This window comes from Balaenoptera borealis (genome assembly GCF_965194805.1).
Source record: "Balaenoptera borealis genome assembly, chromosome: 13".
Taxonomy (NCBI): Eukaryota; Metazoa; Chordata; class Mammalia; order Artiodactyla; family Balaenopteridae; genus Balaenoptera; species Balaenoptera borealis.
In genome coordinates this window covers 15,805,474-15,831,279 of record NC_138870.1, presented here as the reverse complement: position 1 = coordinate 15,831,279, position 25,806 = coordinate 15,805,474, and the positions used below count along the sequence as shown (strand labels likewise).

Sequence of the window (25,806 nt, the reverse complement as noted above, 5' to 3'; positions counted from 1 at the left end):
TAGATTGAAGTGCGGCCAAATAAGAGGCTGGACTAGTAGACTGTTTAGGAATGAAGAAAAGTTATTACATTTTAAATATACGTAGGAAGTAGAATTGAGAAAACTGGGTGATTGGATATATTTGGAGGGTTGGGTGGGGTCTAAAGCATGAATATAGATTTGGGAGTCATTAGCACGCAGATGGTAATTGAAACCATGGGAATGGATTAGGTAGTCCTGGGAAGTTGTCAGCTGTCTTTCCTCATGGATGTCTTTCCAATGGATGATATCAGATTCATGATATCTAAATTTGAGCAAATTTTCTTCTCCCATAAACTCTTCCTCCTTTTTCCTGTTTCATATTTCACTGCCATCATTGTCCAAATAACAAGAAATTCATATCTTCTTTCTCTTTTTCTTGATTCCCAATGTCAATCACTTAATTCTATAAAAACCATCTCAACAGTCTCATGTATTCATTCCCTTTTCCACTGCAATTATTGTCCTAGTTCAGCTCCTCATCTTCATTTGCTTAGATAACTTGAATAGCGCTTTTCTAGTTCTTCATTTGCTATCTCTCTAATTACATAATTTCTGAGTTATCTGTCTAAAATCCAAGCTAGATGATGGTACTCCCTTCATCAAAAACAAAGAAACTTCTAGGTTCTCAGGTGACTATATATAAAAGTTCAAAATGTTCATTCTGTTCTAAATGCCTTTCTTAATCTACCTGCGATCTATCACTTCAACCTCACCGTCTACATAGGTCTCCATCTGTGCCACAGACTGGGTGCACTTGATTCCCCCCATTTCCCACACATGTCATGCCCATGCTCTTTAAGCATCCACAGACACTTATACTTTTCTTTCAGCCAGGATCCCTTTCCTCTCCTTCCTTGTCTATTGAAATTCTTTTTGAAGGCTCATCTCAAATACGTCTTCCTCTGTGAAATCACCACAGATCCTCTTGATAAGATATTATAACTTGCTTTCTTTGTACAGTAATCCTATTTTGGTTACATGTCTTTCATAGTATTTATTTCTGCCTAGCTTTAACTACGTTTTCTCATGTGTATGTTTGTCACGTTAGATTTTAAGTTCTTTGAGAACATAAATTAGGTTTTTATTCCATGTTGAATTGTCTATATTGTTAACGTGGTGCTTTGTAAGTAGTTAGAACTTAATGAATGTCTGTGAAATAATGAATGCACGAGTGAATGAATGAAAATATATCTGTCAGGCATTTAAAACCTATAGATAGCAAGTTCAACCCCAACTAATAAACTTAAAATCAACCATAGGGAGATACATTGCCAACAGCAACTAGAGTCTAGATTAGGTTTTATCTTATCAGTTCTGTACTTAGAGTTCTAGAGACATGTGTGTATTTATTGTGGCAGTTTCCCCCGTTATCACACTATGACTGTCCATTTACTACGAATAAGCTTCTTCCCTAGATACGAATTGCTTTCTAGTTTCTCTGGATATTCTGAATTCACACCTGCTCATTTAGGGCTCTGTCAAACATTTCCTTGGGAAGTAGACCCTATACTTATCCCTTCCTACACACACACACACACACACACACACACACACTACACACCAGGTGCCAAGTGCATATGGCTTCAAACCCAAGTTCTCTCCCTTTCATGTGGCTGATTAAAGGTAACAAGTGCTAACTTTGCCCTTGTTGATGTGCTTCATTCCATAGAGAGGAGGCTTTGAGTGATGTGACTCTGCACATCAGAGTATGGATGGCCTCATACCTGGGTCCACTTAGTCAGGTCTGTTCACTGACCCACAGAGATGTGGTTCAAGTGCCTCCCTGGCTTAGATTACATGGGTTATAACTTTAATTGGGGCAGTAAGAAAGAAAAAGAGTGGCTAGTACAGATAATAAACAGATAAGTTCTTTTTTAAAGGATAGGAATATTAATTTTTTTTTTACTTTTGCTCTTCCCCTACTAAATCCAAATCTATTTTGATAGTTATGCTTAGGGAAGCAGACACTCTGTGCCACCACGTAGAGAAGTTAGAAAGATTTGTGCTTGGAAATATCTGATATAAAAATGGGTGTGATAAACATTTTAAACTGGGTGAATGGTCCCTATGTTCTTTGGGAGACTTCCATAATAATTGCTACTGATTTTTTAATAAGAGAAAAGCTGACGAAATACAGGCTTTTAAGTTAGTGAATTCAGCTAGCAACATTCTTCAGTCTCTACAGATGTTTTGCTTTTAAGCAAGATGGGAATTTCATGGATTATTTTCCCCAGATTTTCCCAGGAGTAAACAAAAAGGACTGTGAATATGTGGAAACATGCTGCTCTCAACCAAGGATGAACAATTAACTCCATAGCAGACTCACCAAACACTTGTGGCTCATAATCCTTTGTTAGTGACCATTCATGGAAGGTAGAATTTATGACCCATATCAAGTATTTCTCAAGTTGTAACTAGGTTATGGCACAGTAGATTAACTTCTTTTTAAGTAAGTTAACACAAAAAGAGTTAGTTTGAGAGAGAATTGAGGGAAATATAGATTTCCCACATAGGTAGAAAATAATCTTTTGTAAATTTAAATTTGGTTTTTATTTTATAAGAAGCTCTACCAGAGAAGGTGTGGTCTTGAAACCTTTACTGATGCTTTGGTTATCTACAGAATCCCATAGGAAAAAAATGTGGAGAGAAGAAAATCAAGAGGTAAATAACCAGAAAGAGAGATAATAACACACTGCTGTTTTACATATCTTTATTCACTGCTCTAATTGGTCCACATTGCTGCTTAGCTCTGCTTCAATTTCTGTAAAAGTTTAAATCTAAGATTATAAGATTAATCTGAATTAGTGCGCTTCACTGCCAAAATTTCTTCATTAGCCTAAAAGTCATGCTTGAATAATTAAAACATAGGGAAATTTTTTGCAAACACTATATACCAGAAGCCTTCAACATCTGATTTTAATATTACTTCATGAGAAATTATTTCAATACTTGATTAAAATACCATATATCTACCTCTTTTAAATGAAATAACATCATACAAACTCTTTAATGACTATTTAATATATTATGACTCACATGCTAAAAGTTTTCTCTTTAGGTAGGTAGAAACATTTATTAAACAAAAGAAAAAAGCCCACCAATAGCTTTTAGAATCATTTTTTTTCCCCAAAAAGCTGTCCTTTCACATTATTTTAACATCCTTACTTGTCATTCAGCATAATTTTACTGTCACCTGAGAAAGAGTATGAAACGATATTTGTGCTTTTCTGCTTCGAGTTTATTTTTGAAACGTCTGTCACTGGTTGAAGTTGTTGTTAGGATATGGTACTTACTCCTAGTATGCAGTTATTTATATAGCATTTTAGACATTTAGAAATGCTGGATACCTCATTTGCCTGTGTACATGAATTTTACCTTCCTTATTAAATTAAAAATTTTAAGACCGACTGGGTCTCATATGTTAATGTATCCTCCACAGCTTCTGGCACATATTAAGTACTCAAGAGCTCATGGATTCATGAGTTAGACCCTGCTAAAGCCCAAAAGGATATTAGAGTTGATAACTACCTGGATATTTATTATGAAATGGAGTCAAGGTCATGGACTCAGTCTTTGTAGGGTTTTACCCTTGGTATGAATGCAGATTATGAACTATAAACCATCTCATAATTGCAATATGACCTAATAGAATTGGGAGACAGAATGAAATTCTACCAATATGAATCATTGGCTGTTACTGGAAAGCCAATTTGAAGACTCTGGAGATGCGCAGGACCTTATATATCCAGTTTATATGTGAAGTGACCAAAGTGTCTTTCTAAATGAAGGACTACATGTATATAGTATATTTAGAAATCCATATTTTTCAAGACAGAGAGGAAAGAAGTAAGGTGTGTATGTTGTTTGAAAAATGAAACAAGGATCAAAATCAAATCTTCACTGCAACAAGGTCAACATTTATTTAGCACTACCCAATAGAACTTTTCTGCTATGATGGAAATGTTTTATATCTGTGCTGTCCAATATGGTACCATGAGCCAGATGTGGCTATTGAGCACTTGAAATGTGGCTAGTGAGACTTAGAAGCTGTTTTAAATTTTATTCAATGTTAATTAACTTAAATTTAAATAACCAAGTGATTCGGGGATACTGTATGGACAGTGCTCTTATAGGTTAACAAGGATCTAGTATAATAAATTAATTGGATTCTACTATGTGACAGGTACTGTGCTAAGTATTTAGATTAATTATCTAATAGGGTTATTATGAAATGTAAATCAGTTAATACACATAAAGCACTTAGCATTATGCTCATGCAAAGTATTCACTATTAGCTCATTTATCAGTCCTACAAGGCAGATGTTATTACCTTCATTTAATAGATGAAGAAACATGAGTCCTACTGGAGTTAAGTAACATACCTGAGAAATGTACCCAGTAAAATGCCAAGCTAGAATTCAAACCCAGGAAGGCCCTGCACCAAGTCTGTGCCCTTAACAGCATCTAGTAGAATTGTCATTTGAAGGCTCTAAACCAGTTATTTTTGATGATTGTATTGACTCCAAACACCATGCTGATTTACAAAAGATGTATTTCTCTCCTAAAATTTGCTGCAATTACTAGTGTATGTATGTACCCAAAGGAACCACCACATTTTTGTCCCAGTAGATATGTCTATCAGATCCTTCTCCTCTCACCCTGACTATCTGGTCTGTCCATTGGACAGTGGAATGAAACATTAAAAATTCCCCTGTTGGTCAACAGAGAGCACCCAGGAACATGACTCAATAGACTCAATGTAGTAAATGTACTACCCTCGAGTCAAGTTGCTAGGAAGTCACCTTACATTTTTGGATCTCAGTTTCTTAATCTGGAAAATAAGCAAGTGATCAAAGGCAGAGATTGGGAGAGAAACCAGGAAAAATCCTTGCTTGTTCTACATCATTGGGTTGCCATAATTGAAAATGAGATAGTATTTTAAAAATACTTTTGAAAAAATTCTAAAGCACAGTGCAATTGGTATAATATTCTAAATTACTATCCTTGACCTTTAATCAAAATATACTGAGATAACCCCTGAATACATCAATATTATTGTGAAGAGAAAGGTTTGAGACAATAACTGTGAACAAATGTTATGAATTATTAAGAAATGTATTTATAAGCTGTACAATGGTACTTTTAGTTTGTTCATTCCATTCTGTTTTGAATAGCTCTTTGGGGAACTCCAAGCCATTAGCAAAGATAGACTACTGAAAGAGAGCCATAAAGGAAGCTTATTATTTCTGTTATTTCCCCAAGGAACTTACCATTTCTAGCAGGTTCAAGAGCAGGCGGCTGTGTCTTCTGACAATATTATAAGCTCGGCAGCAAAGCTCCACAAAATCTTGGAAATGCTGTGGGTTTTTCCCACCCTCTGTAATAAAGTACTCCATCTCTGAGGTAAAAATAAAAGGGGCTCTGTCCCTATAAACCAAAAAACAACACCAACCATAAGCAGGAAGAGAAACGGTTTGAAGGGTTAAATTAGGCAGTGACAACAACTTATTTCCATTTGAAATTTTTTGTTATTTTCTCTCTAATGCATGAACCTCCTTCACTGTAGGACAGCTGGAGAAACTTGCTAACTGTAGACTTTGAATAATGTAGATGAACTGCAACAGAGAAGGAAGGGTAAGTTATTTTACAAAGTTGACCTATATTGGCTCAAATAGTTAATTCCAAGTTATAGTTGATGTGAATATTATTCATTAAAATTAATGTAAGGCCCAATTAATAATTAAGGTGATTTTACAGAAAGTATATTTATTGCTAAATTTTGAAATGATAGAATAGATCATGTATTTAACCTCATGGTGCTTTTTTTTTTTTTTAACCTTTCTTTTTCCCTTAGATGGTATGCTGACCCTTTAGGTAAAAAGTTTCAGGCAAAAGCTAAGATATAGTGGGCCAACATCAGTCCCGGGATCCCCCTTTTGGGCCCCACAGCCAGCCACCACTGGGATCCTGTCCTGCCCACCAGTGGGTTGGCAGCCTCCTCTTGAGCCAGAGCTGGGCAGCCAACCAGATGGGGGGCCAGCCCTTCCTACCTGTGCACCCACAGTAGTCTGCCTCATCACAAAAGAAGGGCCCACTCAGCCCACATAAAGGGCACCCCTAGAGCATACAGCTCTGCCGACCAGAGGGTAGTGTGCTGCTGGGCCCCAGAGGACATCTCCGACATAAGGCCATTTCTCCAAGGTATGGAAACATAACTGACTTACCTAATACTTAGAAATAAACACGGAGAATTAGGCAAAATGAGGAGACAAAGAAATATGTTCCAAAGAAGGAACAAAACCCCAGAAGAACTTAGGAAGTGGAGATAAGCAATCTATCCCATAAAGAGTTCAAGGTAATGGTTGTACAAATGCTCAACAAATTGGGGAGCATTATTTACAATAGCCAAGATATGGAAGCAACCTAAGTGTCTATCGATAGATGAATGGATAAAGAAGATGTGGTGTATATATAATGGAATATTATTCAACCATAAAAAATAATGAAATCTTGCCATTTGCAACAACATGGATGGACCTAGAGGATATTACACTAAATGAAATGAGTCAGACAGAGAGAGACATACATACCACATGGTTTCACTCACATGTAGAATTTAAAAAACAAAACAAACAAACATAGCAAAACAGAAACAGACTCAGAATCAGAGAACAAAGTGGTGGTTGCCAGAGGGGAGGGAGGTGGGAGGATTAGTGAAATAGGTGAGGGAAATTAAGAGTTACAAACTTCCTGTTATAAAATAAATAACTCACAGGGATGTAATGTATAGCATAGAGAATATAGTCAAAAATATTGTAATAATTCTGTATGGTGACAGATGGTAACTAGACTTATCATGGTGACCATTTTGTAATGTATAAAATATTGAATCACTATGTTCTACAGCTGAAACTAATTATGATGCTGTAAGCCAGTTATAGTTCAAAAAAAAAAAGCTAAGATATGTAATGACAAGTTCTTTCAGAAGGTAATCTGAAAAAAACAGATGTTACCAACTCACTGTGATATGCTTAGTAAGGGAAAAAAGAGGTAACTATATTTCATTTCTGGAAAAACAGAAAAACAAAGGACCAGAAAGAAGGACCAGAAGATCCTGTTTTCCCTTTATTTGTCAGTTTTTTCTCATGTTATTTGAAACACGAAGAGACCTGAGATGAAGTGTTAGTGCTTCTAATAGAGAGAGCAGAGAGAGGGCTGCTCACCCGCTCTGTGATGAGGTCTCCCTCACTGAATAAGAGCAAGGATGAGACAGAGTTTCAATACTGATTTGGCCAAACGTCATCTAGAACAGCAGTCCCCAACCTTTTTGGCACCAGGGACAAGTTTCATGGAAGAGAATTTTTCCACAGACCAGGGGTGGTGGTGGTGGGAGGGGATGGTTTTGGGATGATTCAAGTGTGTTACATTTACTGTGCACTTTATTTCTATTATTATTACATTGTAACATATAATAAATAATTATACAACTCACCATAATGCAGAATCAGTGGGAGCCCTGAGCTTGCTTTCACTTGCCACTCACTGATAGGGTTTTGATATGAGTCTGCAAGCAATTGATTTATTATGGTCTCTGTGCAGTCGGACCTCTCTGCTAATGATAATCTGTATTTGCAGCCGCTCCCCAGCGCTAGCATCACTGCCTCAGCTCCACCTCAGATCATCAGGCATTAATTCTCATAAGAAGCACACAACCTAGATCCCTCGCACGCACAGTTCACAGTAGGGTTCGCCCTCCTATGAGAATCTAATGCCGCCGCTGATCTGACAGGAGGCGGAGCTCAGGCGGTAATGCGAGCGATGGGGAGCGGCTGTAAATACAGATGAAGCTTCGCTCACTCACCCGCCGCTCACCTCCTGCTGTGCGGCCTGGTTCCTAACAGGCCACGGACTGGTACCGGTCTGTGGCCTGGGGATTGGGGACACCTGATCTAGAAGCATTTGAAATGCGAATACAGTTTTGAGTAAAATGTTGTTTAAAACATAAAGATTTTTGAATGAATTGAAGACATTTTAAAATTTGAGCCTAGCAGCCTAGATATAACTAAGTTCAGTTCAAGCAGTAACTGAGAAAAGTCAAGGATTATTGAGGAAGCCTCTTAATTTTTTTGGTTAATTTTATGTATATATATATATATATATATATATATATATATATATATATACACATATGTATGTAATTGTTTGTTTGTTTGTTTTTTGGCCATGCTGTGGGGCTTGCAGGATCTCAGTTCCCTGACCAGGGATTGAACCTGAGCCTTGGCAGTGAAAGCCTGGAGTCCTAACTTAGACCACCAAGGAGCTGCCAGGATAATTGTGTTCTTTATTGTTGCTATGCTTAGCTATTTTAATAAAAACATAGTAGTGAAACTGCACCTCAGATTGGGTCTTGAACCCACTTGCTGGGACTTGAACCCAGCCTAAACCCACATTGGGACTTGAACCTCCGAGGCCGGAACTTGAACCTGGCCAAAATCCTGATTGGGACTTGAACCCATGCGACCGGGACTCGAACCTGGCCAAAACCCAGGGTCTTCCAACTGAGATCACACACCTGGTTTCAGGACTTAAGGAAGCTCAGATTCTTGATGTCTCATTGCAGAAAGAATTCAGTGAGAGACAAGTGATACGTAAGAAGTGGATTTATTTAGAGAGAAACACACTCCACAGACAGAGCGTGGGCCATCTCAGAAGGTGAGAGCGGCACCAGGGTATGGGGTTGTTAGTTTCTATAGGGGTGGGTAATTTCATAGGCTAATGAGTGGGAGGAGAATTCCAGCTATTTCGGGAATGGGCGGGGATTTCCAGGAATTGGGCCACCGCCCACTTTTTGATCCTTATGGTTGGCCTTGGAACTGTCATGGCGCCTGTGGGTGTGTCATTTAGCTTGCTGATGTGTTACAATGAGCATAGACTGAGGTTCAAGGTCTAGTAGAAATCTACTTCTCTGCCATCTTGGACACATTTGGTTCTAATCAGTTTATGTCATGTCCTTGGGCTATGTCATTCTTTCAAAGGTTGTGCCCTGCCCCCTTCCCTCCTGTTTCAGTAGAGCTGGAAATCTCACTAATTGAACTTAGTTAACCAGACCTTTCAGAAGTGTGTATATTCAAATCAGAAAGCCACAACTCAGGTATTTTGTAGCTGATCTGGGGCAGTGGAATCTAATTGCAGGCAAAGTATTTTAATGAAAATAAGTAAGCTACCTCTGTCTGGCTGTGGTTTTTAAATTTTATTGTGTGATCCATGCTACCACTAAATGTCTGGAGGAGAAGCTGATGTAATAATTTCCCCACTTAGCTTTATATTCATTCATTCAAGAAAATTTATTGAGCACCTAGACACTGAGGAATTTCTTAAGAATCAAGTCCAAATTTAAAAAATTTTGCTCAAAATCCTTTTATATTTGGCCTACATTGACTTATCTAGCCTATATGCTATGAATTTACTTTACAGCCCTTTACTTTGGCCAAGCTGGGAGCACAGATGTTGAAAACATGAGATACAGCATGGGTTCTAATCCTGGACCTGCTGTATCTCAGTTTCCTCATCTCTGAAATGGACAAGCAATACCTAGCTCTTAGAATTGCTGTGAGGATTAACTAAGAACATATACACAAAGGCCTGACACAGAGAGGACTACACACTTGTGAATGGCTCTATGAGGTTCTATGCAGAGGGCACAGACTGCAGGCCTGCCAGCCAGGCTTCAAACCATGTTCTACCACTTAGTAGTTCTGCAACTCTCAGCAAGTTACTTATCCTCTGTGTGCCTCAATCTCTTCCTCTGTAAAATGGGGATAAGAGCACTTGACTACTGGGATTGCTGAGAGGATTAAATGAGCTAAAGCATGTAAAAGTACTTAGAACATAGCCTGGCACATAGTAAACACTCAATAAATTTTAAATACTCTAATTAGTCCCCAAACTAATAAAAATGTTCTAGAGCTGAACCTAGTCGAAGCTAAATCTCCCTTTCTCTTCAAAAATGCCATCTGTAGAATCCCATCTCTCCTTCAAGGTTTAATTTACTCCCAGCTCTTCCATGTAACCTCTTTGGTTGCATAAGCCCTTAAGTGGACCTTTGAATTTGGTAGCATTTTTTACATATCACTCTTCCACAGAGTCATCACTACTGCTAACATTTTAGTGAGTTTTAGCAATATCCTAGACTTCCATAATCAGAATAAAATCTTAATTTTGTATATAAAAGTTTTCCAACTCTTTTTTCTTACTCTCTATACTGTTGTATATTTGCTATATTGAATGAAACTTTTGAAATAATTTTGAAAGAGCACTAAATTTTACAACTTCCTGAAATTTTCTTTTCTAACATGATAGATACGCTTTTCTTTTCAAAAGAGAAATGTATGTTTGACCAAAGCGATTTCTCTTGGAAAGTTTTTGTAGTTATGCTTAAGTTCATGTGATAACACATTTCCTTCTTCCATGGTAACCACCATTATAAATCAGATGAAGAAACATTATAGCAGAGAGTCAAATACACAAAGGAAACATATCTGTTAGAGAAAATATAAACTAATAATAATACTGAAGAACCCAAGTTTAGCTGTGTTTAAATTATTATCATAGTTTAAAATGCTGCATCTTTTCTATATGATTTGCATGGCTCACTTCTGAGCAATTTTAAAAAATAACTCAGAATTAGACTAAAATTTTTCTAGAAATGGAAAGAAGCCTCACGTGTGAAACAGAATCCTATCCCATCCCTACAGGCTGTAAGAGCTGTAGCTGGTACGTGATTTATCAATCTACTCAAATGTGAACGTAATCCTAGGTTGCAGAATTAGTGTACTGGAGCCTATGTCTGAAGTTTAAGCAGGACTTATAAACCTGAGATATAAATTGGCTGTGGCAAGAGGGAAGATTGGAAATGATTTCATCTCTTAGAATCTATACTGTGTTGCATTCTGAATAAAATGTTGAAAATCTCTCATTTATAGCTGTGCAAATAAACCAGAAATTTCTTGTTGTGACTATCCTCCCTTTTTTTTTTTTTCCTTTTCCAGATAAGTGGTTTTACTATTACCTGCCTAAGTCCTAACTATTCATGCTTCTGTACCTTTTACCTGTATAGTTTCCCACTTCTGGACATCTTTTCTATTTCTCTCTCTCTCTCACCGGATGTTGTAATACTAAGGGATCAGGATCAAAAATTTTTTCTTTTAAGAAGTCTTCTTCTTTTTTTTTTAATCCCAAAGGCTATGCATTTATTCCTTTCTAAATGGTATATAATTTCATTTTAGGACAATTAAATATGTGTTTGCATTAATGAATATATGAAATGACAAAATTATTGAAATGGAGAACAAATTAGTAGTTGCCAGGGGTTAAGGATAGAGGGGGATCGGGGGGTGAGAGGGAAGTGGGGTAACATGAAGCATCCTGGGGGTGATGGAGCTGTTCTGTATCTGGATGGTATCAATATTAATAAGCTGGTCATGATATTGTACTGTAATTTTATAAGATGTTACCATTGGGGGGAACTGGTAAAGGGCACATGGGATCTCTTTGTATTACATCTTAAAACTGCATGTGAATCTACAATTATCTCAAAATAAAATGTTTAATTAAAATTTGTACAAGACATATGGATATAAATATTGATAGGAGCCTTGGATGTAACTGATACCAGTTTGCTGGAGACAGTACAGTGAGAAGAGAAGAGGACTAAGATAAATCTTCAGGAATCTGACATCTAGTGGCTTGGTAGAAGGGAATCATCCTGCATTGGATACTGAGTAGGGGAGAAAAACTAGAGGGTGATGATGCATCATAGAAGGCAAGCAAAGAGGGTATTATGAAGAAGTAATAGTCAACACTGTTGAAATCTGCTGCTAAATTAGGTAAAATGAGGAATAAATATTGTTGGGTTTAGCATTATGGTCATCGTTGATTTTATCAAGTAATGAAGAATAAAGCCAGATTGAAGTGGTTATGGAATAGGAGGTAAGAAAAGGAGACCAGGAGTTTAGAACCTCCTGCAGGAAATTTGGGAAGGTGAGCAAAATGGCATAGAAACTATTTTTTTGAGGCAAGGCTAAACTTTGGAGCGATTAGCATATTTAACAGGATTATTTAAAAGAGAGAGGAGGGAATTCCCTGGTGGTCCAGTGGTTAGGACTTGGAGCTTTCACTGCTGTGGCACAGGTTCAATCCCTGGTCGGAGAACTAAGATTCCCACAAGCCACACAGCATGGCTAATAAATAAATAAATAAATGGGAGAGGAATGCAAGGAAAAATGAATTATTGATAGCATAATGTATGTAAGAAGATGGGAGGGAAATGGTTCCAAAGCACAGATGGAGGTATTGGCTTTAGAAATGAAAAACTAATCTTCTATTATCACAAGAAAGAAGTTTATATGCAGATATAAGTTTGTGAGTTTTGTACTGAGTACAAAAGCAGGCTCTGTTCTGTTTCTTTTTATTTTTCCCCAAAAAAGTAGGAGGTGTCGTTGTCTGTCTAAAATAAGTAGTAGTAAATAATGGGTTGGAGAGATCTGAGGTTTATCCTGTGAGGATAAGTATTGTGGGATTGCTGGGCCATGAGGATGGCCCATTTGAAACTGAGGACAACATCTGCCCTGTTGTGTCAATGCTTTCTTGCAGTGCTAGGCTGCTCAGTGTCACTAGCCCTCACAGTGGAGACTGCCCTATTCTGAAATACATTATTAAGGTAATGGACCAAGCATGCTAACTGTAATGGATGCGCTCTGAAATAGCAGAGGTGCTGTATCCTTAAAATGAGCATTCTTTCATTTATTGAACTATTCCTTAAACAAATATGTACATACTTGAAAAATGAATGATGTTTGATTTTAAAGTATCGAGTACATAAGCTATTTGAAGACATAATTATTCACAGAAGCAACTTCCTTATATGTGAATTATGCAGTCTAAATAGTACCACTGGGCTTCATCCCAGCAGTTCAGGGTGGTCTTTGGCCATACCGAGTTCAACAAAACAGTCCCTGGCGAGCTCGGAAAACTGGAGTCACATCCCATGAGCACTTAACTTCTATTAGATTAATGATTCCTATTAGATGTATTTTTTTTTAATGTAAGAAAAAAATTAAAAGAGAGTGAGCAATTGTGCCTGATTTTTCAGTCATAAAAGAGCATATTGCCCATAGATGGGAGAGTGGCCCTGCTATTGTAACACCTGGTTTTAATGCCTGAATGTCTCCCATCATGCAAACATCTTGCAACACATTTGATTATAGTTGTTAAAGACATGAATTTAATATATATCATGGCCATAAATGCGGATAACTATGTCATCTGGTACTAACTAAAGAAACAGCCATCTTTCCCAATGCTGAAGAGGAAACAGTGTGTTGGAATTACTGAGAAATGGAATTACCAGATTCCCACATGGCACCTGCCCAAGGTGGACTATAGCAATGAAGACTTGTATCTTAGTTTGTGATTCGTAAATTAGAGAAAATAACAGTAGCTACCGCAAAGAGTTCCTGTGAGGATTAATTAAGCTAATGCACATCAAGTATTGATAAGGCTTTAAAGGGTTAATTTTGACTTTTCCGTTTAGAATCTGATCCCATATACTGGATGACACAGCACCACCCTAAGAAGCATTGCTTTCTGCCACTCCCAGTGACATTTCACCACAATCTGAGAAAAGCTATGTGTTTCAGTAGTGGTGATGTAGGCAGGGGATATGGAGAGAGGACTGGAAAGACAGAGAACTCAAGCAAGGATTCATGATGATAGAATCTGTCTTCTGTGCTCTGTGAACATACTTATTTCTTCCTTTTATAGGATAGTTCATCTAATATTTACTTGAGCAATGGATAAAGCCTGTAAATGGACACATACAAATGGACATTGAAAGGCTCGAGGGCTGAATATATATTTGTACCCTGAACTGAAATGTGGGACTCAGTAATGAGGTGCATTTTATGTTTATTATTGAAATTATTATTAATTTCATGAATTAAAAATGTTTTGTCCCCAGGAAATATCATAGTAACATTAAAATATATTGTTTTAAAGATTCCTAAAAGCTGCAGACTCCCATCATAGTGAATGGTGATATTAGCATACAAATAAATGACTACAGAGTACATTGGGCAATGTTTAAGCCTACACTTTTCCTGATATCACAAATGACCTACATTTCAGAGAGCACATTTTGCTGTCCAACAGATAGAACACAAGTCTCTTGTCTCATATCCATGAGTTATTTGAGAAGGCAGATTTGCAATCTCCATTGGATAGGATAGAACCTTGTATAATTAGACAACACAAGAAACCTCATATGTGCAATATAATAAGAACATAAGGGTGCATGTACTATTACAAAAAGAACATTTAACACCCTGTGAGAGCTCCAAGCTCTCAGCAATTATTAACTAAGGAGACCCTCACCAATAATCTCTTAAGTGTAAAACATGTTTTTTCCCTGGTCTAGCCTCTTTTATAAATACACTGTGGGTCCTAAGTTAGACTCTGGGAGGTCCCTGATCTTTAACTGCTTAATAACTTTAGATACTGACTCTGGAGTTCCTCCCAGGCTCAGGTACACTGTCTCTCTTATTTGAAGAGGGTAGTTAAAACAACTACCTCTTCACAAGGCCTACTTTCCTAAGTCTGATATTTTGGGTGTGAGTTTATAGTAGATCAGGATTTTATGAGAATGGCAACAGAATGGTCAGTTCCTCCAAATTCCCATGTTTCCCCCACCTTGAGCTTGAGTTCAAGGGAAAGTGCACAGTTATGCTTTGCATGGAATTCCACTGTATGCTTGGAACAGAAATTAGTCTGGATATAGGGAAAAGATTATTAATGCTATAATGCTTGGGTGACAACGAATGGTAGTATCGCATTTTAAATACGATAAGATTTTAAAATCAGGTTGAAGGTATAAATCAAGAATAGCCCAAGTTACCTCTGAAAACATTTAAATCACTCTTAAAGTTACCATAGGCATGATCAATATTTATGTATAAAGCTTGAAATGGACCTTTTATCTCTTACTAAGTTTAACATCAGGAGTGTCTCCCCCAGCACAGAAGCAGGTACTGTTTCTTCATTTGGGTACCAGAAGAAGTTCTAATACTAGGCTCATGTTTAGGAGATATCTGTAGTCTTTCTTCAAAAACTAGACTCAGACTCAGGGTTATGAGATGCTTATATTGACAGGCACATTGTACCTTAGACCAGCTAAGGAGTCAGCACTCATGTCTGCCATCTTAAGCATGCTTTGTTCTCACTGGGTGCAGGAAAGCAGAATCCTTACACTATTTAAATTGTTTTCTCTCTCTCCTTACCTCCTTCCCTATCTTTGTTCCCCTCTGTGTCACAAACTTTTCTTCCTTTCTCAAGCACCCTTCACTCTTTTCATCTGAAAATGTGCAAGTCTCTTTTTGAAGAAAACTCATGGTTGGGTGGTTGGGTTTTTTAATTAGAGAAACTGGTTTTTTTTTTACTTATAATGGGAGGGAGGTAAATATAAAGGAAGTTACTCAAAAGAAAGCAGGTGATAAAGCATAGTGGAATGATAAATTGAAGTAGACGAGGGAAAAACAACAGTGAGAAGATGGGAATGACAAAATAAACTTCATTTCTTGAAACAGTGAGAGTGCTTTGGAAAATCCAAAGCCCTATTCAAATGCTAGGTGTAGTTTGCCTGAGATTGACTTTGTGACTGGAGAAGGCCTTTGTGAAAATTACAGTGTACCAAATTTTTTTTTCAGTTATTTCGCTGTGGTAAAATACATATAACATAAAACGTACCATCTTAAACCATTGTTAAGTGTGCAGTTCAGTGGTATTAAATATATTCATCATGTTGTGCAACCATCACCACCATTCACCTCCACAATTCTTTTCATCTCTTAACACTGAAATTCTATACCCATTAAACAATAACTCCCCATTCCCCCCTCCCTAAGGCTCCTGGTCACCACCACCTTAGTTTCTGTATCTCTGTAGCTATGATTTGGACATCATGTAAGTGGAATCATACAGTCATTTGTCTTTTTGAGACTGGCTTATTTTGCTTAGTGCAATGTCCTCAGGATTCAACCATGCTGTGGCGTGTGTCAGAATTATTCCTTTAAGAATGAATAATAGTCTACGGTATGTATACTCCATATTCTGCTTATCCATTCATCTGTTGATGAACATTTGGATTGCTTCCACATTTCAGTTATTGTGAATAATGTTGTTATAAACATGGTTGTACAAATATCTCTTTGATACTCTGCTTTCAATTCCTTTGGGTATATTCCCAGAAGCAGAATTGCTGGATCATATGGTAATTCCATTTTTAATTTTGTGAGTAACAGCCATACTGTTTTCCACAGTAGCTGTACTATTTTATATTCCCAGTGACATTGCACAGGGGTTCCAATTTCTCCACATCCTTGTCAAAACTTATTTTCTGTTTTTTGACAGTAGCCATCCTAAATGGTTATGAGGTAGTATGTATCAAATTTTGAGTCTCATCCCCCAGACTCCCACATGTAAAAACCATCAGGTAAAAAAATCCCTGGGTAAATTTCCAGTTAGAATAACAGAATATGGCAAATTCTTAATAATTTTATCTTCAGAAAAACTGCTGCTTCTCAGGTCAAGAAAAGTAAATTGTATGGCATTTTTGTAGTGATCCTTCAATTAACCAACATTGAGCCTCTGCTACATGTCAGGCACTAGCTAGGCGCTTAAGATACAAAGATGTTCTTATGGCACTCACAGTTGGAGAGGTATTAGATAGTGTGTTTTTCCTCTAGAAAGTTCAGATGAAATTGAAACCTGCTTTGAGTTAAAGGAACCAGAGTGTTTCTTAATAAACAATCTTGTGAAAACAGACCAGTGAAACATCTAATTTCAAAGAACACTAAGGTAGTAATTAAAGCATGTGGGAGATCATTAATACCTATATGGCATTTGGATTACTATGAATATTGTACTAAACCAGAATGACTGGAGTAAGACAAAAATTAATCTTTTAATCTGCTAATGGAGTTTTTTCCCAAAGATGGTTAAATTGAGGATATTTAGAATATAAATAATATAATACTCAAATTAGAGCTTAAACATTAAACATTTTTAAATTAATGGTAATTAAATATGGAAGACAGTGTCAAAACGATTATAGATACAGATAATCTTTATGACTAATATTGAGATGAAAATTCTGAGATCAGTTATATTAGGTGATTGTTGATCTGTTGGGATAAAACTTGAAAATCGGGTATAAATCATGTTGTTAAAAAGACAGATATATAATATTTTGATCACCCAGTTGTATATATTTTAATAGGAAAAGAACAGAGTTTGACTTTTGTTGAGTTCTGGAATGATTTTTCATCTGTTTTAAATGGATTTATGTCCTAGAGTGTGGTGGTAAATATTTAATAACCAGCTCACTTACTTTTTTTAGGAAAAAAAAAAAGCTCTGATTTGTGACATTTGCCAGTTTCCATGGTGTATATTCTCCCACCATGGCTGATTTCAGGCTACCAGTGGAATGTCATTGAATGTGGAGTTGAGAAAGAATACACATAATAGGCTCTTCCAAGCCAGTGTGAGCCAGCTCCAGCACACCTCTGCTCATGTCTAAAATTGTATCAGAAGTCAAAAGTGACTTGGTGAAAAACATTACAATCCAAATAAACCTAATAGTGCAATCTAATATATCAGTCAACAAACTTCAAAGTCAGAGAAGTTCAATTTATAAATTTAAAAAGTACCAAAAAAGTACTTTAAAAAGTACCAAAATAAGATATTTAGATAACTTTGAACAAAAAGAAACAATAATTACCTAAAGATGCAATCTCATTTCTTGTCACTTCATTTGGAATACTTACATTATAATTAATTCCAACAAACATTTATAGAGCCTTTACTCAGTGCTAGGAACTCTTCCAAGCATTTTACATATATCAATTAATTTAATCTTCAAAACAAATCTGTTTTTTATAAAAGATTAAACTGAAGCATACAGAGCCATTTGTTTAAGGTCACATCATTAGTAAATGATAGTAAGGGATTAAAAAAAAAAAAAAGCATAGTCTATCTCCAGGGTACCTGCCTTTAACTACTGCTCATACAGCCTCTAAAATTATCTAGAAATAAGGCTGCAAGAAAGACTTCATGCAAGTCTGGCATTACAAAGTGAAAGACCATACAGACTGGAAATATCGTCTGAAAAAATAAAAGTATGAAACAATGAGTTAGGAGAACGATAAACATCACCAATAAAGGCCTTCCTTAATTTCTCCTCCTCTGTAAAAGAAAGTCACCATCAAGAAATTATTGAGTGGAAATTTAGAGTTTATTACAATAATATCTTTTATGCAATGAAAAAATTACTATATGGAAATCATTGTTACAGGGGAACTTTGAGTGAAAAATTGTGGATGTATAATTTGTTAACCACTTTAATTTGAATCTCTGTAAGAGAAAATAAAGAAATGAAGATAATAATTAGGCAATACTTCAAAAGAAAAACCAACTGGTTTCAGAAAGTTGGTGAAATTTCTCATTGTTTTCATTGTAGGGATTAGCTATTTTTTTCCCCAGAATCATTAAATAATGCTGGGGCTGAATTGTCCTGTGATTTAATCTGCTGGTGTAAATCCTCTTCATCTAATCTCATAATTAAAACCGATAGGGAAGAACTTCTTGTTTATATACGAGATGTGAAATCCTTCAAATTCATAACTGAGATGTAATTTTTTTTCTTTCTTCAAAGTTAGAAAGTTAGAGCTTCAGATTTGGTCTAAGCATGAAGATGGGCTTTCCAGATTTCTGGACAACTGAATTAAGAGCAGTGGTTCAGGGAAACCTGAGCAAAGACTCCTAATGAGAGTGTTGCTGGGATGACTCCACATAATTCAAAAAACAGGACAGCCCAATGTTTATAAACATGTCTTAAGCAGAATCACACGGACGATTAGTGTAAGATGTTCTGGAATGATGATATAAGCATCAGTACAAAGCATGAGTACAAAAGGGCAATGGCCCAGCAAGAAATCCCTTTATTTCTCAAGATCTTCCTTGTAAGGAGAATATCACTTCATTGCTGCTTCCTCTTAAGGAAACCAAGGGAAAATCTCTCCCCAGATATACTGCATTTGCTTTCGCTTTGTTGGCCTGCTTATTTCCATTATTAAGTTCTGTATCCTTGGCTAAGGGTTAAATCTTAGAGAGGGATTTTATGTTATGTATGTGATTTCTTTTTGTCAACCCCAAACTTATCCACAACTGGAAACTGTATTTATGTGAGGTTGAGCAATTGTATTATGAAGTAAAATCAGTTAATGTATGTTAGTGACACTTTGTAAACCATAAAAAGTCACACAAATACTTTCCTTCCCCATGTTTTTAAGGAGTAGACGATAGGAGAAACACATGTGTCTGGGATACATATGCTCTTTACTCCCTGCGGGTGCTGCATTTTATGTTAAGGAGTATGATCCTGGCTTATTGCTGTTTATTACTGGGGCATTTATATGGCCTTGCTAGGCTATGGGAGATTAGGATAGTCATAGGGCATGATTTACAAACCTGGCTTTGTACATTAGGGAGTGTTTATTAATATATCTAGTATGTGTACAGAAGAAGCTAGGTGGAGCTGGCTTTTCTCTAGAGATCAGTTTTATACGTAATAAGTGTAGTACAAATAAGAATGTTCATTTATCCTAGGGGATTCAGAGGCCTGATTTATGAGACCTTTGTCCACCGAGCAACCAAGAAGAACAACCAGTGGACCTAGGATGGAAGACATCAGTTGCCTAATGAAACAACAATCAAATGAACTCCAGAAACAACTGAAAGAGACTTTGAAGAAAATTATTGGATGCTGCCTATAATTCAAAATATATAGTGAGTAATAGGGAGTAGACATAGTTCAGTTTAACCATTAAAGAAACTCAGGGCAGAAGTATCAGTATCAAGAAAGAAATCCAAGGATACATTGCCAATGAGTCTTACATAGCCATTGGTGGAGATAGAATCCTGCAAACAATAATCCAAATGGGTCATAATGCTGCAGTTGGCCTCCTTAGCTGGTGCTCAATAATCAATAATCTCAAGGGAAGACAGGGCCAACTTCATTTTCTTTCATCCAATTAATAATTATTGAAAGGTTGAAGGCTGACCTGTGAATGGTTTATTGGCTGGCTAATTCAGAAAACAATATTAAGAACCTACTATAAGTGAGGCTCTGTGCTGGGCACATTTTCATGACCTCCATAACGGTTGCATAAAATAGATTTAAATTGCTGCACTTCAGAAGTAGCAGTAGCTGCTGTAACATCAACAAACAAACAATTGGGCTCCATCTTTTCTACAGACCTTGGTGGATATCTTTATTATAGCACTTACTATATTGTTTAGTAACTTGTTCTTTACTTTGTATGTTTCCCCAACTGAAACTTTTTCTGTAGAGCTGGAACATCTTTATGCATCTTTTAACCACCCCCATGGTCAACACAGATGCTGGTCGAATAAATGAATAAGGGGGTTAAACCGAATTCTCAGTGGACAATACAGCAAAATAAACAAAGATGTTACAGTTTTAATCTAATCTTTAAATTTCTAGGAAAGAGTGGATTTAGGGAAAGTGTTACATGAGTAAATTATGCAATATGCTCGTATATGTTAATTAACATTTGTCCTTTATAGACCAGATATCCCTCCTCTGTGATGTTCTAATTGTCTATACATCTATCTCCGCCCTCACCACATTCTGGAGTAATTATTTATGTGTCTGTCTTCCCAGTATTTTAAAGAAAGAGTAAGCCCCACTGAGGTGGTAAATGTGTATTATTCATCTTTGTATCCCCAAGGTTTATCACAGTCCTTGGCACACAGACCATCCTCAACAGATGTGTAAGGAATGAATGAATATGTGGTGCCTCTTCCTGAGCTTATTCATTATAGAAGGCAATGTACTGAAAATAATAAAAAGTGAGACAATTCCATCTGTATGCCTCCACAAAATAGAAGCTATCAGTTTATAAGAATTAAACCTTATTATGTAGTTTATATTGGTATTTTAATACCAGATTATGACAATCTGGTGAAAATTCATCTTGTTATATTGTAGGAGACTTTTATTTCCTCTGTTGAAGAGCTATTTTTAGCCAGAAGTGACTGATTAGTCTTTGGAATGGTCTGATGCCATTTCTACTTTAATATGAAGTATCCTTTTGCAGCAAGGGACTTTTAGTCTTAGATTCCTGGTTCCTTTGCCCCCAGCTCAAATAAAATAAAACAAAAACCTATTCAACCACCAGTCTTTTCCTTTTCAGTAAATGATATAATTGTTTGCTAAGAACAAAAATCCAGGAGTCATCCTTGAATATTTTCCTTTCTTCTTCTACCCACTGGGCCCATTTTTCCAGCCCATTAATGACTGCCAGTGCCAATCAATTAGCAGGTCCTGTGGTTCAGATTCCAAAATATATTCTGAATCTGTCAGTTTTTGCCACTTCTTTACCATTAAGGTCTTGCCTTAACTATTGCAATAGCCTTCGAACTGGTCTCATTACTTGACAGGACAGCAGGAGAGAGCTTTGAAATCCACTGAAATCCATCAATGGTTTGCCTCTGAACGTAAAGTAAAAGCCAACCTCTACACCATGTCCTCAGTGCCCTACTTGATCTGGCCTCCACCAAACCCTTTATCTTTCCCTCCTATTACCCACCCCTCTTTATTCCACCTCCAGGCCCCAGCCCTTCTTGCTGTCACTGGAACATGCCTGCTTAGTCCATGCTCATGGCTGTTATTTTTGCTGTTCTCTCTTCCTGGAATACTCTTCTCATGGATCTCCACAAGGTGATTACTCACCATACAGCTATCTCTCATTTCTTTAAGGAGGCCTCTTTAAAATAGCATCCCTGGGCTTCCCTGGTGGTACAGTGGTTGAGAATCTGCCTGCCAATGCAGGGGACATGGGTTCGAGCCCTGGTCTGGGAAGATCCCACATGCCGCGGAGCAACTGGGCCCGTGAGCCAAAACTACTGAGCCTGCGCGTCCGGAGCCTGTGCTCCGCAACGAGAGAGGCCGCGATAGTGAGAGGCCCGCGCACCATGATGAAGAGTGGCCCCCAGTCGCCGCAACTAGAGAAAGCCCTTGCACAGAAACGAAGACCCAACACAGCCAAAAATAAATAAATAAATATAAAAAAAATAGCATCCCTGCCCCTGTTAATTTCTATCCCATTTCTCTGCTTTAGTTTCTTAGTAAGAAATGAAACTGTGTTATCTTTTTTAATGTCTGTCATCCCTACTAGAAAGACATCACGGTTTGTATCTGCTTTGTCCACTGTTGTATCCCCAGAGTCTTGAATGGTACATGCTTACTAAATATTTTTGGAATAATTCAAGCCTAATTCAGTGCAGGAAGTGTGCTCATTTTACATGTAGACCAGGCTGGTGATTGTTATGGGCAATATACCAGATGTATTGAGATCATGAACTCAGGCCTCGTTGTCCATTCAAGGCTTATAAGAAAATGAACATATCATATTTCATACAATTCAGACTGGAGCTGTATTAGTATCCTGTGGGAGAAGGCCAATTTAGTCTACTAACAATTTGAGGAAACCTAATTTGTTCCATTAACAGTCTATCGAAAAAAATCTTTCCTTCAATATTATTAGATACATAGTCATGTTTATGTTATCTTGGGGAATTTGAGAGATGGGGAACAAGTCATCTGCTGGGTTTCTACGCCATTACATGTTATATATCACTCCGGGAGATTGCTTAATTACATTAATAAACATTATTTGAGCACTAACCTTTTTATCCCTCCAAATGTTTGTGCATGACCCAGGAATTTTCCAAAGTCAATATGAAACATGTGGCCTGACTTTGTCAGCATGATATTGTCGTTGTGACGGTCACAGACTCCCAGGATGAACGTTACCACACACCAGCCAGCGCAGGAATAGAAAAAGTTCCTCAAGGCCTAATCGGTTGAAAAATAATAACACAACAAAGACACACACAAAAAATGAGCAAATGCAGAGGTAATGGTAAAAATACGATAAAAAGCAAAATTATATAATCAAGAACCAATTCTACATCTCAGTTGAGTGGATATGATTAAATGGTTGGTTCTTGATATGCTACAGAAGAACATGAAGCAATCTGTTCTTTAGATTAATGAGTGTTTTTGTTGAAATGGGAGAAAATAACTTTCATTCAGTTAAAGCTAATTTTCACAGTTTATTAGAGAGGATTCTTAGTGTTATTTTTTAATGTCACAAATATACAATAGTGGATAGCTTTTTTCAAGGTAAAAGAAGAAGGAACAATATGGTCCAGTACTGCCTATTCCCATAGAAATTTAAAATACCAATTTTTGAATATTTGAAATTTTTAACACAGAAAAAACTACACTGAGATATCTGTAACATTTTATGTTTATCCTACAAATATGTCATCCAGTTAATGCCCCAAAGGGTTTTGGTACAGTATATACCAGTGAATGCTTGTGTGGGTAGAAGCAGATTCCACTAAGTTAGTTGTGGCTTATGTTTCTTTAATAGACAGAGGTTTCTTGCCAAAATTACTCTTTTTTCAAAAAAACTGTCTCCTGGGTATTCATTGTTTTGATCGATGATGCAACGATGAGTGTAAGCACGAGTGACTGGCTGAGCCACAGGTATGGGCCTCCTCAACTAGCGAGTGGAAGACCACGTGGCTGGACTACATACCAGGACACCTTATTTCCAGGTATCCCAGGTGCCTGAGCAAGTCTTTAATTTGTCTGTCTAGATTTTCTCTACTTGTAAAGTGAAGATAATAAAATATGTCCTTCACATGGTGGTTAAGAACATCAAATGTACATGGAAACACCCCAAACAATATAACCCTATGGGTTTGTGCCTAACTCAAGCTACAATTTGGGGAAGGGCTAAAAAATAGATTTCTAGATAATCGCATCTAATTCCCTGTTACTTGGCCTCCAAAACCTGTATTTTGCTCTATTCCAATCTCACAGAAGTCTGGAGTAGATGAACTCTTGGATCTCTCTTTCATGGCCCAGGCCAGCTAGGGTGACCAAGCCTGCCAGTTTGCCCAGGACTGAGGAGTTTCCTAGAATGAGGGATGTTTAATGCTCAGGACAGTTCTGAGCAAATCTAATGCTGGCCCATATTGCATCTTTGTGTGAATTAGCATAAAGGTGCCCCTGCCTCTGGGGCAGCTGTACCAGTTCATGCCTTGGCAAGTGAAACAAGGCCCGGCTCTAGCCAACTCATCCCCTAATCTGGGAGCCCTGGTAGAGGGTGGAACCTGTACGATTGTAGACTGCAGGCTAGATGCCAGGGTATAGTGGGAAAAAATGTTGGCAGTCAAATGGAATAGTATACATTTTGTAAAGTTCTGAGATACAAAAAAATAAAAACTCTATTAGGCATTCTGCAAACATTGAAAGAGTGAGGCATGAAAATACAGAACTTGGAAGAAGAAATATATTGCAATGGAAGGAGGGAGATTTATAGAAATTATAGGTTGTGTACAAATAGGCACAGGTAACTTGAAGGAGGTAGTTTTCAGGAGCATCATCTCAGGTGATATTCCTGTAAGGGAAGCAGCTGAGCAAAGAGAGTCTTTATTGATAGCCCAGAATTCCACCCAGAGGGAAAACCAGACACAGAAATTGTTATCTAGGTAATATACCATTTAAGCTCTGTCATGATTACTATGCTGATGACTGAATGAATTAGACCTCAAGATGTACTTAATTTACTTTTTCATAAATCAGAATATCTAATGAGCCAGAGTATATCCTTATTTAAGTACATTATTTAAAATTTGCTGCAGAAGGACAAACCTTTTCATAATCCACCTTTAAATGGTTGTGCTGACTGAACCATTTTTTGATTGTATTTTCTTTCAGTGGTCCTATCAGTCCAGAATGGCGATGGATTTTCGCGAGGGTTATAGCATCGGGCACCATCTGCACCAATCCTGGTTGATAAAAAAGAGATTATGGAAATACTTCTTTCTTTACAGGATGAGGGATACTTAGGAAAGGCATCTTGATATAGGTAACAACATCAATAGTTGCCAGCACTACTCGGATTACCCTTTTTATTTCCCAATCTTCTTCTCTGAAGGAGTCTTACCTAGATGGTATTGCTTCTAATTTTTCCTAAATCCTAGGGAGTGATGAGGCTACTTGTGTTTGGATCAGATGTATCAGAGCAGCTTTAATATTTTTTCTAGAACTACAGTAGAGAGCAAATCTAGATGGTCTCCCAGAGACCCCACTGAGTCAATAGAGCAGTGAATTAATTAACATATGGCTTGTGCATTCATTTACAGTTTAAGGGAGGACATTCAAACTTGTGTAACAAGCATATTTATGATGTAAGTGAATCAAATACAACTTCCGTGACAAATATTTCAAATATATTATAAAAATCAATGTTCAGGTTAATAAAACCTTCACTGTTCAATGTTTCATTTCTAGGAGTGAACATTGATTGAACTTCAATAGGAGCTTTGCCCCACTAGCCATGCATCCATCAAGGCTTCTTTTCATTGTGTTCCTAAGGTTATTGGAATGTAAATATTTTCAAGCCTTCTGATTTTTATTCTGTACAGAAGAGCAATTTAAACCCGGTATTTAAAATTCTCCCAGGACTAATGTACACAAAACAACCTGTAATGTACAGTTCTGTAAATAAAGTCATTGAAAGAAATTAAAGTCTAGAATTTCTGATTTCCACAATCTTGACAACTGCAAGAGTT

The 25,806-nt window shown here is 37.1% G+C and overlaps 1 protein-coding gene across 2 annotated transcripts in view; it reads right to left on the bottom strand.

The window, feature by feature from the left end:
• Positions 1-25,806, bottom strand: part of PIK3C2G (phosphatidylinositol-4-phosphate 3-kinase catalytic subunit type 2 gamma) — a 406,235-nt gene that overhangs the window by 112,526 nt on the left and 267,903 nt on the right. For both annotated transcript variants that reach the window (XM_082351876.1, XM_082351875.1), the window contains 3 exons: positions 24,884-25,020; positions 22,842-23,011; positions 5,292-5,448 (listed from right to left, as the gene is read on the bottom strand). In XM_082351876.1, the coding sequence (XP_082208002.1) occupies positions 5,292-5,448; positions 22,842-23,011; positions 24,884-25,020 (464 nt within the window). The remainder of the gene's footprint in view (positions 1-5,291; positions 5,449-22,841; positions 23,012-24,883; positions 25,021-25,806) is intronic.